The sequence below is a fragment of the Perca fluviatilis genome, chromosome 9 (genome assembly GCF_010015445.1).
Source record: "Perca fluviatilis chromosome 9, GENO_Pfluv_1.0, whole genome shotgun sequence".
Lineage (NCBI taxonomy): Eukaryota > Metazoa > Chordata > Actinopteri > Perciformes > Percidae > Perca > Perca fluviatilis.
In genome coordinates, this window is record NC_053120.1 from 17,052,280 (window position 1) to 17,066,074 (window position 13,795).

Here is a 13,795-nt window from a genome sequence, read left to right on the forward strand (position 1 = left end):
AAGACTCTTTTTAACCTTTATTTGCACATACATTCTTTTCAACGCTGCCCTGCACCACTTTGACATTACAAGCACAGTCTCCTGTTGCAGCGGGATTCCCACACAGTCTTAGAAAACCACGACATTGTTTTTTTTTTGGCTTGGTTTCTTCACCCACAGTTTTCACAAATAGTTCTGAACAATAACTACCAATCTTTTCATGAACCGGCCTCTCTAACCTCTGAGCAATGTTCAGGTCCACCATTGGCTACAGTCGCCCAGTAACGCAATGGGGAGCTCTCCCATTTCTCCCTCTCTGTCCTCTTTGCACTTGACTGACTCTGTCTCCGTTGTCACATTTTTGTTTCCAGTGCTGGTTCTTTTTCTGCACACCGCCCTGTCTGTGTGAATGCGTCCGTCTGTGCGTTATTCATGATGTTTGTTGTTCAGTTCTCGGCAGGCGTCCCAGATGGCATCTCTAAAAGTCTTGATTGATGCTCAGTGTCTCTTAATTAAAAAGTTGCTTTCGTTAACGACGACAGTGCACAGAGATAGACATGCACACACTGCAGCATGAAGACCATCACAGGGGAGGGGGCTAAAAAGCAAAAAAAAAAAAAAAATGACAACATCAACAGCGGGAGAAGCAGCATCTCAATGGAGGACAAAATAAAAAGACAAGTTGTGTTTGTACGTTCTCTTCTTCTGCATGCTAAGTGGGAAACAAAGCCAAGGGCGTGAAGAAGCCTGCCAGAATGGACTCCTCTCTTCCTCCGTTTAGCATGAAATGAAAAGATTGTAAAAGGTTTTTGAAGTTATGATTTTTTTTCCCCCACTGTTCTACCCTGTAGACAGCTGCTTTGATATTGATCATGATGTCATGCTCTGCAGTGTTTTTAGCCTAATTAGTAGCTCAGCCCTGAGATGTGCAGCAGTGGAACAGCAGGATTGTACCTATAGCTCAAAGTCATGCTTTGCTCAAGGATCTCAGCAGTGAAGCCTTCGTCAAGATGGTGTAAGGTCCTCTGAGGAACGATGGATGTTGAAAGAGTAGGTTTGCTATGAGACTGGCAGACAGACTGACCATCTTCTCAAACACTTCCACTATCCAAAATTAGAGTGATAGAGATTATTTTGGGAAATGACCGGCTATATTAAATGGAGGAATTCTAATCATTTACCTAAGTCTTGCGGTTCTGCTTCTGGCCGTTGATGTGGTTTTCAGAGAGATCAAACCTGTGGCTCTTCAGATGTTGGCCTGTCGCCAGTTTCTGTAACTACTATCGCAAAAACTGTCCTACTGTCAGCTACACCCACTGACATCACTTTGAAAAAAAGACACATTTTAAAGTGCTCATATTATGCTTTTTGGCTTTTTCCCTTTCCTTTATTGTGTTACATATCTTTTGTGTGCACGTTGTAGGTTTACAAAGTGAAAAAGCTCAAAGTCCACCCCAAAGGGACTTACCATCTCCAACAGAAAACACTGTTCACCAACTGCTCCAAACAGCTCTATTGTAGTCCAGCCTGTACTTCTGTGATAAACGAGCGTCGTTTTGTAACACGCCCTCATACTCGGCTTGTGGTGCTGACCTAGGTACCGCGCATGTGCGACTCCCAACAAAGATGGAACAGAAGTGAGATGTCTCACTCTGTAGCTAAAACGGAGAGCTCAACACACAGGGTGAAAAGAGGAGCTGCGGCAATGTGCAGTACAACAAAAATATGGTGTTTTTTGAAAATTAAACCATGTAACCTATTTAAACCTTTAAATACAATTATGATTCTGAAAATGAGCATAATATGAGCACTTTAAATGTCCTTATCCAAGTAGTTATACTGTTTGTAATGCGGACACACTGCTTCAATTTAAAGTGTAGAAACTTAAGTTCTTAACAAGTCCAGACTGTTTCAGACATACTATATTGATCTAGTATGATGTCCAGTTAGGTAAACGTGAGATCTAATTTGGGAAATTGGCAGTTATTTCATATAATTAGTCTAAATACTATGTAGATAGATGGTTTCTGTCATACTAATACTGCCTTTTGCCATGTTGATGTTATACCTTAATGATACATGCATTTGAAAACTTGGTGTACACAGCTTTGACAAAAAGAACACTTTCTACTTTATTGTTAAATTAATGTCTCATGTTAAAGTGAGTAGCCTTTATCATTTCTGATTTTGACACATAAATTATACTTAAGTTATTCAAACAGAAAGGGTGTTAATGCTTATGTAGCTCTTCTTTAATGGAATCATGTTATGAAAGTGAGGCTTTTTTATTTTATCATTCACCTTTGTTTTCTCAGTATTCTCGGCACATTTTGCGTGATTGATTGAGTGTTGTCTCATTTTGTTTTTAAAGGGGTGATAGAATGATTACATAGGGTATTTCACACTGTTCCTTACTGTCTCCTAATAGGGTATTTAACATTGGTTGGGCTGAAAATGGCCTGGTTGATATTTTTTTTGGCCCTTATGCATCCCTGTGTTTTGGCTCTATTTGGAACGACAGCTTTTCTTCCAAATATGGTATGCTCATGAATATTTAGAGGAGCTGCGCGCTGGCTGATGAGGAACCACATACACAATACGTTGGAAACGATACAGCAGGTCTCATATTTCAAAACACACACACACACACTGCTGCACAGCGCACACACACAAACACAGACACACACATACACACACACACACACACACTGACATACACACACACACCGCTGCGCAGCGCACACACACAAACACAGACTCACAGTCTGTTACATGCCCAGACATGCCCAGGCGCGAGCCGCAGCGGCTAAAACAGCCGAGACAAAATAAAAACGTTTCAACACTTTCATTATAACTATAGTGTTGTTCTAACGTTACTCTTGCGACATAAAAAAAACCTCCACCAAAGAACTCACCTTGTAGCTAGTAAGCGTGGGGAGAGGAGAGTGAACCCCTGCAAGCCTGTCCTCTGCCAGTGCCTCTGCAGCGCTGCGTTAGATCCACAACTCCAGCTCCATTGTCCGATATACTCGTTCTAAACCCTTTTCTCTGGGCCAGTAGGCTCTTCCGTTGTACAGTCTGGAACACTGCATTTACGACGGTGGTTCTTTTTCAATATCCTTGCAAAACCTCCAAACTTTCTTCTTTTCTAAAGTACACTGCGCAGCTCGTGTGTGAGATCCTGACACAGCTCCAGCTCAGGGTGTCTGTGAAGGGGGAGAGGCCGGCAGGGAGCAAGCAAACCCGGCCAGCAGCCGCCGCCTGTCTCGGCAGATTGTGGAGCTTGTGAAGTCCGACACTGACTTACCAAATTTGCAATTAGCCATCAATTTTCATAAAACGGCCCATATTTGAGTTTTACATAGTTGATTTCTCGCATAAAAAAGTCTCAGAAGTGAATTTTGTAATGGAATAGCAGAGATCTGCACAACCTAGATTTAGAAGACTAACTGACCTCAGATCAGTTAGTGGCCTAGTATGTACATTTTGGGGCGTTACAAAGATAGAAGGTTGAGCCAAATGAGGAGGATTTGGGAGGTTGACGTCAACTTCCAGCTTTGTTGAGATTCGCCCGTTTTCAGAGGCAGGTTCAAATTGTGAGATTTGCAGAGGAAAGAGGTATCAATGGGATTTTGAGGTTCTATGTATGTCCTAGTTACTCACTAAACTGTCGTTATTCAACTATGACAAGGTAAAATCAGTTTTACATTCTATCACCCCTTTAAGAAGCGCTTTTACTAAGGTTCAAAACAGGCTTTACAGAGAACAAAGGGCATAATTACAGATAAAAACAAGAGATGAGAACACGGAAAAGCGAGCGCATCACACGCAAAGTAATTGGGCCTGGCTTTTGTGTGTGTAGAGAGAGTGTGTTTCTTTATAGTTCTGTATTTATGAGGACCAAGGCCATAAATAATTGAAACACCTTTCCTGTCTCACCTAACCATATTTTTTTCTGTTCTACCTTACAGACCATTGAGTTTGACGAGGGTGCCGGCGCCGTACTCCGAATCCAGCCTCTTCGAGCGCCACGTGACGAGAACATCTACGAATGTGTTGCTGAGAACAGCGAGGCCGAGATTACTGTAAATGCCAAGCTGTCCATCATCCGAGGTGAGTCCTGCATTATGAAACAGTGTGCAGAGGGGTAACTACAAAATAAATCATTAAAGTAGACATCCTGGAGCTCCTCAGGTTTTTTTATGATGACATCTTACCTTGGAGTTTTTGCACTGCACTTGCCAGTGAATGGGGGCTGTACTTTGCTTAGAATTTCTGGTACTGTACTCTAGTATTTGTCTGGTTAGCCATTTGGGCTTTACTTTACCTATAAAGCTGGCTCATAACTTGTATTCAAGATTTTACTTTAAAACATATGTGATTTTATTAGATTTTGGCATATTAGAAACATACAAATATTGTCTTCCTTGTGTGCTGGGAGTTGTATTGGTAAATAAATCTGATGTCTGTAGAAACTTTCATTTACTGAGCACTACTACATTAGCTAAATGAGTTACATGAACCATTACTAGAGAAGCCAGATTAATATATGTGAAAAGGTGGAGGATTATCTCTTAAAGCCTTTGTGCAGGCACATGTCACAGCCTAAAATAGACTCCTATTCACTTACAATAGATGGACAGTGTGAAGGCTTTTTATCAGTGATCCATGAATTTGATGGAACTAATCAACTGTCCATTCAGGGAAGAGCTGAACCTCAATTTTACTGTGATGAAAACCCATAGGATCCCTGAATGAAAAAGATTGATTGGTCACCCACACACAGTCAGGGCACATTGGCGGACAGAGGTGTCTGGAGACACACACAATCACACACTTACACATTTGCAGTGTAAAATAACAAAACAGCTAAACTTTGTGGACCATTTATTGATCTGCTCCTATTGGGGCTAGTTTGGATTCAGCAAAGATAATATACCATTTGTTTAGCTCTAGCTTAGAGGTCATGGAGGACGGTATCATAGGCAAGCAAGCATGTAGTCACACACTCCCGCTTTCTTATCGCTCATTCTACCTGTCTGTTTGCCTCACATACATAGACACACACGCACACAATGTCTTCTCTTCTGTTCTCTCCTACTGCCATCTGCCATGTTTCCAGGGCTGGATGAAGCTGAGCTATTGCTGGCTGGCTGGCAGCATACGAGCTAGGCCTTCCTGGCTGTCAAATCCACAGGCGGTGTGGTGGGGTGTTGGACCAGGGATTGGAAGCCTGGTCCAGCATGCTGGGTTAGTTATTGTTAGCAACAAACCTCCCATCCTGGAAGCCTGCTGTTGGGTGCTACAGGGGGTGTGAGTGCCTCAAGTGCCCTTCACAACTTGATATACATTTTTAAATGTGGTACTTTAGACTTTGAAATTACATATGTTCACAATGTTTGCAATTCTACCCATGCCATTGTCTGGAGTGATGCACATTGAGTGAGCAGGTTGCAGTTTGGTGCTGTACTTGCTGTACTCAAGGACTTTTGCTACTGATGGACACACACTATCTGCCATTTCTTGGAATCTTTAATCCAAAATTACCTTGTAGGATCTTGTGTGTAGCATTATATAGCAACTTCCAGTCTTCATAACGAGTTTAATGCTCAAAACAATTACATTCAATTATGTTAATTTAACATATGTTATTCATCAGAACCGGATATATTCATGAATTGCTGTGAGCGTGAGAGTTAAGTCTGGAAAGAAACAGTGGTCTCACAGAGACAGATTGGAAAACAAGAAATTGAAAACAAGGAACCAGCAGACCAAATTTTAGACTACAAGCCCAGGCATGTGCACGTCAGTGTGTGCAGTTGTGTGTAAGAGCACAGGGCAAACCCAGGGCGGATCACAGGAGCAGGAGGAAAATGAAAAGTTATTGGAATCAGCTCGACAAGGTTTCCTCTGGAGACCAGAAGAAGACAGCAGCTCTCCTGCCCAGGCAAGACCCGGCCTTTAGTGTGATGATAGGGGGTGAATGTGCAAGACGAGCAGCAGAGGAGGAGAGCAGTACGTTCTCTCTGTTTTCCATCTTTAATGAGGTTGGGTGCCCCTGCATTAACTCATTAGGAAAGAGACAGGAAAAGATATGGAAAATATCAGAGAATAGGGATATAATGTTATTCAGAGAAATCACAGAAATTATAGGATGGAGAAAGGTGTTTATGGTGAGGTGAAAATGGGTAGAAAGTGTGGAAAAGAATCAGGGTGAATGTAGGGAGAGAATGCTAGTAGAGATGGTAGTGGAGCAAACCAAAGGAACGAATAGGAAGAAAAAACAAGGACAAAAGTTGGCCAAAGATGAAGGGAGATAATGGGGTGTTGCGGACGATTGGCAATGTAGAACAGGTGAGGCGTACAATAGCCGGACATGGGTTCTTGGAACAGGGGCAAAGGATTATGGGATATGGGACAAGGCACAAGGGACACATCCACAGTAAACAGAGGGGTTGTGGTGTGGGATTTGGAGAGGCAGAAAATGGGTCGCCTGGTGGGTGACTTGGCTGAAAAGCCATGGCACACATTTATGAGAAAATACAGCTGCATGTACGCACTCTCCCACGAACAAATAGAATATATGCATTTAAACACAAATGCATGGCTCATACATCAATGTAATGCTTGCATTGGTAAACACTTACTAACAAAGGGTCATGAAACTCCCTGAGCACATACATTATCATGAATCATTCACTCAAAGTACAGCAGTCCACATAGACACGCATACCCATATGAATATATGCATAATCATTGTTGAACTGTTCAAAAAGTGTGCAGTCCACCAGCATGTGGGCTCTGCTTGGAGTTTGAAAGGAAATTAACAACAGCACAGTGTTCACCACACACATACTTCTACTTCAAATACTAATACTTTAGAAATCAACAGTCATTTATTCATACAAAAAACATACCTGACGGACTAAATTTAAACCCCATCTCCAGTGACACAACACCACCTTCTGTTGTCTCTGTGTTTGTGTGTATGTGCATGGGTGCGTGTGTTGTTGGCAATGGCAAGGTGCATTTAGGATCGACTGTGACACATCCTTGGCTATTTCTCCACTGCCTCAGTTGAATACCTAAGATGGGGGCCATCTGGCTCCACTAAGACTTGCACACAGTCCTCTGGGAGTCCTTGGAGAGAGACAAGCTTATGAAGCATACTCTTGAGATCTGACTCAACTTGCAGCTTGCTCTGCATTTTTTTTCAGTTTTTGGGATTTGCCTGTTTATTTTTTAGATGTGAAGTGTTTTAGAGTGGCAAAAGGAAGGCAAAGTTGCAACTGGGATACTGGCAGCTCATGCTGTTTTGGGGAGATCATGGGGAGTTATCCCGCTTTGTGTGCTTGTATTTTAGACTGCTGCAGTCTTTAGCCCTGTGATTACTGTTGCAAATAGATTCTCCCCTGCGGCATCCCATCAAGCAAAAACTGTGATTGATGAGATTGGGTCCGATACTCGGTTATTTTCAAGAAGTTGTAAAAATGATGTGTCTATCCGCATGTGAAGCCATGGAGCTGCAGTTTTTCTTGTGAAGTAACAATCAAGTATGCTCTGGGCTGTTTGAACCAGCACCAGACACACACACACACCAGTTTTCAGGTCTAGCCTTATACGAGTGCAAGATACCAGACCCGAGCTGACCTTCATTTTCAGCCGTCCACACAGTCACGCGTGCATCCTGCTTATTTTTCTTTTGCCACTCCCAACCAGGTGGAACCAATCCAACGTCCCCTCCTCTGTTTCTAATTGCACTCTTACTCAAACCTTTCCAATCATCTTGCTTTCTTTCATCCACAGCACTGACTTGTATATTTTTAGGGCTTTTTTTCTCTTTAGTTTCATTTCCAACCCCTCCTAACCTCACCCCTCTTCTTCTTTCTCTGGTAAAAGCTATTTTTTGAGGATAATTTGTTCTAAAGTAGAGTAGAAACAGGTAAATATCAGGTAGGCAACATATTTACGTAAAGTTTATGTCTGCCAGAGTAAATGCAATCTATATGAAGGTCAGACTTTGATCTCAGATTTCAGTTTATAAGTTTTGGCAAAGAGAATACGATATCATTTCCATTAGGATTCAGTAATGTCAAACCATGTTAACGGGAAATGATTACCAGTTTTCATTGTTTTTATGTTGTTTGTACAAGTGGGGTTTTGTTTTCTTGCTACACATGGAGTCAGGTCAACACAAGCTGCATGTGCCGTTTTGATATGTTGGTTTTAAATTGACTGGAAACTCCGCCCATCTGCCACAGTGTGCCGGTCAGATTCGGGAACGCACTCAATATTACCCAGAGGGGAGTTGTGCCTACTGTTTGATCATGCTGTCTGCTAATTGGCCGCTCTCTTGTGAAGGAGCAGGTAAGGGTGAATTTGAATGAGATTCTGGATCCTTATACATGCACAGTCTGTGCACAGATCAAGCCCAGTGAATTCTAGGTACCTTTTTTACAGGAGGATTGAGAAAGAAGGGTGAAATGGGGGTTGGAGGCAGACAAAGGTGCAGGGATGAGATGGGGAAAAAAGTGAGCGGCAGCAAGTGGGCAGGAGAACAGGAGTGAAAGTTAAAGGGACGGACACCAATCAGCCTTTCAACTAGTAGTGGCTCCAGGCCAAGCCTTAAGAAATTCTATTTCCTGTCTTCGCCTATGCTGTCTGTTCTCAATCTACCTTTTCTCTGTCTCTCTCACACAATATCTCAACCATTATGTTCTGGGCTCTCTCCTCTCTATCTCTCTCTTGCACAGTTGTTCTCTCTTTTCTGCCCATCTATTGTTGTATTTCAATAGGTTGTGTGTGTGAGAGAAAAAGTGCAGCCTGGTGGAGTGGACAGCAGGCTGCAAGGGGATGTGTGTGATCAATAGTGTGTATGTGTGTGCTACAGCCATTTATCAGGTAGATTTTGAACAAACTGCAGAAAAATAAAATACAAATTCAGATAGATTTCTTTAGGGTGGGCTGGAACACATACAATACAATTTCTTTGTAAATGGAGAGTATGCCGCAGAACTGCAGAGCATCCTACATACTGGGCAGATGATATTTAGTCCCTCATTTCTCTTTTTATTGAAAAAACTTTTTCACCTGAGCATTAAAATGCTTTTGCTCTACTGATAAAAATGTATTACTTTGAAATACTTGGATGCAACCTCAGCTGTAATAGGCAAAACGAAGGAGAAGATCGATAAAGAGGGAAAGAAAAGGGGGAGAGGAAGGTTGAAAATGTTAAGCCCTGCATTATGTTAGGTTGTGTTATGAACCGTTCTGATCTTCACAGCTTTTAGTGTGCGTATGTTTACAATCAGAGTTAAGAAAAAGTGAGTTTTCCCGCATGTGTGTGATGCAATCTGATTAAAAAAAGAAATGTTTAAAAAAAAAAAAGTCTGAGCCCAAGCTAAGACAGAGAGTAAGAGACAGTTTGAGAAATCAGAAGATTGCTCCTCCTTGCTGTTCATTTCATCACTATTCCCTTTACGTATCTAACCAGCACAAATACACATTTAGGTTTGTGAAATATTCCCCCTGAGTCCATTCATGATCCCTTGGGTTTTTGTAACCCCTTAAAACTACATTGTACAGTTTTTCAAACAATTTTTGTTTAAAGAGAAAACTCTTCTCTGCAAAAAGTTTTTGGAGAGAATAGTTCCTCTTTAACAGCCACATTTGTTTTTTTTCTGTTTTTGCATTTATATTTTTCTTTTGCATTGATTTGTCTGTGGTTTCTCTTTGTAGTGCTAATGTCATGCTGTTTTGGTGTTGAATGCTTTTTTTGTGCTCATTTCAGAGGAAGAGGTGAGTCCAGGGCAACAGACAGGCTGGAGTGTGTTTATGAGAGACCCAGTTAGTTTCCTCATGTGTTCAAGTCTGCATAGTTGACATCTTGTGTGTGTGTGTGTGTGTGTGTGTGTGTGTGTGTGTGTGTGTGTGTGTGTGTGTGTGTGTGTGTGTGTGTGTGTGTGTGTGTGTGTGTGTGTGTGTGTGTGTGTGTGTGTGTGTGTGTGTGTGTGTGTGTGTGTGTGTGTGTGTGTGTGTGTGTGTGTGTGTGTGTGATGGAGACAATGTAAGAGAGAGACGGCCCGCACGCAGGAAGTGGCCACCCTGTAATGAGACAGTGAAGAATAAGCTTGGCAGTATCTGCAACAGAGCTTGCTGTTTTTCCTCTTCTTGTCTGCCTGCCTCTGAGGTGACCTTTGCCCTCTTCCACTAGTCTCATGCACCTATAGCGAAAGCAAGAAAGATAAGGGTAGAAAAAAAGAGTAGAAAAGCAAAGTGGTAGAAGGAGGAAAACACTAGAAATACAGGAATGAAAAATTCCTATATCATATTGTACTTTTGTTGTACTTGTGAGTTCAGGACATTGGGCTCAGGCTAGGACAACAATTGGGACAAGCAGCCTAAATGCAAAAAGCATTCAAAGTTTCGGAGACTTTGTTGAAATGATGACTTTTTCCACATTGAAGTGCTTCTCTTTTTTTAATTTTTTTTTATTTAATTTTGAGTTTAACAGATACAACAGGAAAAAAAGTATATATACTTTACACATATATACACAGAAAACAGAAAAATCCCACCCAAAGCGAACAACAGATGCTGCATTATCTTAAAACTGAGATCAAAGAAGTATGGAGGAGAAGAAAAACAGAAAAAAACAACCAGTACTGTACAAGAAATAAATAACTAAGTAAATACAGATTAAACCAAACACAGTGAAGTCAGAGTCTCTCCAGGAAGGAATGCAATGGTCTCCAAAGTCACCAAAATCTGTCGGAGTTAGGATTGAGGTCATAAGTCAACTGCATACCGACCGTTGGGACTTGTGGGGTGGACCACCTCAGTAAGATACATTTTTTAGCTAGAAATTAAAGAATTATCAACAGATATTTGGTGTCCATGTCAAGATTTTTGTCCAAAGTATGGTTTAACAGATAAAATGATGAGGATAATGTAAACTGTTTACCGATGACCTCCTGAACCACAGAATGAACAGCTTTCCAAAATGTCTGGATATGATCACATGACCAGAACAGATGAATAAATGTACCCTTATGTGTTTTACACTTATAACAAAGATCTGAACTGTGGGGAAACATTTTCTGGAGGCGAACAGGTGTAAAATAAGTCCTATGAAAAAACTTAAAATTCTGTTCATGTATAGAAGTCGAAATACATTTCGGGAAGATTCCATTGCAAATCTTGGTCCAATCCACAGAGCTAAATGTGACCTCCAGATCACGCTCCCACAGCGGCTTCAGTGAGTCATAGGCTGAAGAGTCAGAGTACAGCAGTAGAGCATGAATCTTTGAAATCAGTCCCTTAAAAGATTTGGCCGAAACCATAGCACTTTCCAACTCTGATACCTCTAAGCATATCTTATTCTTCCTAACCAAAGATTCCACAAAGTGGCGAATTTGAAGATATTTGAAAAAGTCCTTACGTGGAATGTCAAAATCCTTTCTAATTTGCTCAAACGGCTTTACAGAGTTGGAAGTCAATAGGCCTGTGACATCAGGTAGGCCCTTGGATGCCCACTCCAGCAAACCAATACTCTTGATCTGCACCGGGAGGTCAGGGTTCAATGCTAGGGGGGCGCGAGCAGAAATAGCCGAGGGAATATTTAAATATTTTCTCACATCCCTTCAGACCTGTAGTGTGTTGTAGATAATGCTATTTTTTTTGAGAGAGTTCATCTGGTCTATATCATTAATAAAGGGGAGGGATTCAAGCCTTCTAGGATGACATGCCAGAGAATCAAGACTAATCCATAAAGAGTCCCTCTTCTTTATAAGCCAGCTCGTCATCATTTTGAGTTGAGCCGACCAATAATAAAGTTGTAGGTTGGGGAGGGATAAACCTCCCAATTCCTTTGGTTTGGTAAGTTTAGAAAATCGAACCCTCTGATGATTATTATTCCAAATATATTGAGAAATATAGGAGTTTAGCGAATTAAAAAGCACTGGGGTCAAGTAGCACGGGAGATTTTGAAATAAGTAGTTTAACCGTGGCAGGATGTTCATTTTTATAGTGTTTATTCTCCCAAAGAAGGAAGTCGGAAGGGAGGTCCATTTCTTCAAATCATTTCTGAGTTTTTGAATCAGAGGTGAATAATTAGTCTCAAATAGATTGTTCAAATCAGGAGTGAGAAAAAATACCTAGATATTTTAAGCCATTCTTCGATACCCGAAAAGCAGACTGTATGGTCATATTCTGGGGAATATTGAAGGCCAGCGCGACAGATTTTCCTAGGTTAATTTTATAACCTGAAAGAGCACTGAACAAGGTCCAGAACTGCTGGAACTGATTTCTCAGGATCACTTAAATACAGGAGGACATCATCAGCAAAGAATGAAATAACATGGTTCTTTTCACCTGCAGTAATACCGGTTATGTCCAGGTTAGTCCTGATGGCCTCAGCCAGGGGCTCAATAAAGAGTGTGAACAGTAAAGGTGACAGGGGGCACCCCTGTCTACAACCTCTACGCACTGCGAAACCCTCCGACATCAGCCCATTTGTATTAACACTCGCTATTGGGTCAGAGTAAAGAGTTTTAATCACCTTGATAAAACTGGAACCTAAATCAAATTTTTCCAAGACTGAGAACAAAAAAGGCCACTCCACGCGGTCAAATGCCTTTTCGGCATCCAATGAAATTATAAACGCTGGATTTTTATGGGTATTAAGATAATGAATGACATTAAGTGCTCAACGTACATTGTCTGTGCCATATCTAGATTTCACAATATTAGGAAGAATCTTTTCAAGCCTGCAGGCCAATACTTTTGCTACTATTTTATAGTCTACATTAAGTAGACTGATAGGTCTGTATGATGAACAGTCCAAGGGATTTTTGTCTTTTTTTAAGAGTAGGCTAATTGAGGCGTATCTCCAAGAGGGAGGAATATCACCCTTCAGAATGTTATTGATAGCAGGAATAAGAATTGGGTGGATTTCTGGCCAAAATTTCTTATAATATTCTAGTGGAAACCCATCAGGCCCCGGACACACAGCATGTGTTCTGCTGGTACGCTTTCCAAAGTTTCCACTAGCCAGGACAGCCTTGTTTGAGATGTTTATACTTCTATGCCAATTGGATAAAAGTGTCTACAAAATGACAAGTGTGTACATGCCTAAATAAAATTGGTGAGGCGTGACTCTCTTAATGGAGCCTAAGACCCTGACTTACCTCATGTGACCAAGTCCACACTGAGCTAATGCTATGTACTCTCTGTTATTTTTCCGACTGCTTTTCTCTTGTCCTTGACAAATGAGTCACTTCTCATTTCCAAAACAGCACTCGCTACTGCAACCAGTAAATAATACATTTGTTTAGTGCAGTTAGGATCTTCACCCATCGATGCAGATTACCTGCTCACAGTGAACCCATTCTTACATTAGGCACCTGTTCTCAGCTAGTCAGTGCAAGCATTAGTTTTACTTGCAAATGGTAAACCGTGTGCTCTCCTGTTGTGCACAATCACAATAACATTTTAGTTTTTTGCTCTTACATTTTAGGATTATGTTTGCAGCAAATATCTAGTTTTGTTCTGTAGTAGTGCTACTCTGTGCTGTGTTGGGATTCTCTAGCTGTTATTGGTGTTATTGGTATATAGTAGAGGGCAGGATGTTGACCACATAGATAGCTCTCATGCCCCAGATCTCTCATTGGATCTCTCTTTTTTTTTTTTTTTTAATCAGATATTTTTCCTTTGCTGTCCTTCAGTGAATCTGGTGCTTCCTTTCCACTCTTGAAAGATATATCTCTACCCACCTTTCACCTTTTACTCCCCCTGCCCCACTTTATACCTCCATATT

At 41.3% G+C, this 13,795-nt stretch overlaps 1 protein-coding gene and 1 long non-coding RNA gene across 20 annotated transcripts in view; one reads left to right on the forward strand and one right to left on the reverse strand.

The window, feature by feature from the left end:
• The window catches only part of ptprsa (protein tyrosine phosphatase receptor type Sa), a 251,267-nt gene that overhangs the window by 125,661 nt on the left and 111,811 nt on the right, over positions 1–13,795 (forward strand). For all 19 annotated transcript variants that reach the window (XM_039811969.1, XM_039811978.1, XM_039811973.1 and 16 more), the window contains one exon: positions 3,951–4,092. In XM_039811969.1, coding sequence (XP_039667903.1) covers positions 3,951–4,092 — 142 coding nt within the window. The remainder of the gene's footprint in view (positions 1–3,950; positions 4,093–13,795) is intronic.
• Positions 5–2,957, reverse strand: LOC120565886. Its single transcript, XR_005640302.1, has 2 exons — positions 2,895–2,957; positions 5–577 (listed from the first exon to the last, which is right to left on the reverse strand). It is a non-coding gene; the product is annotated as an uncharacterized LOC120565886 (long non-coding RNA).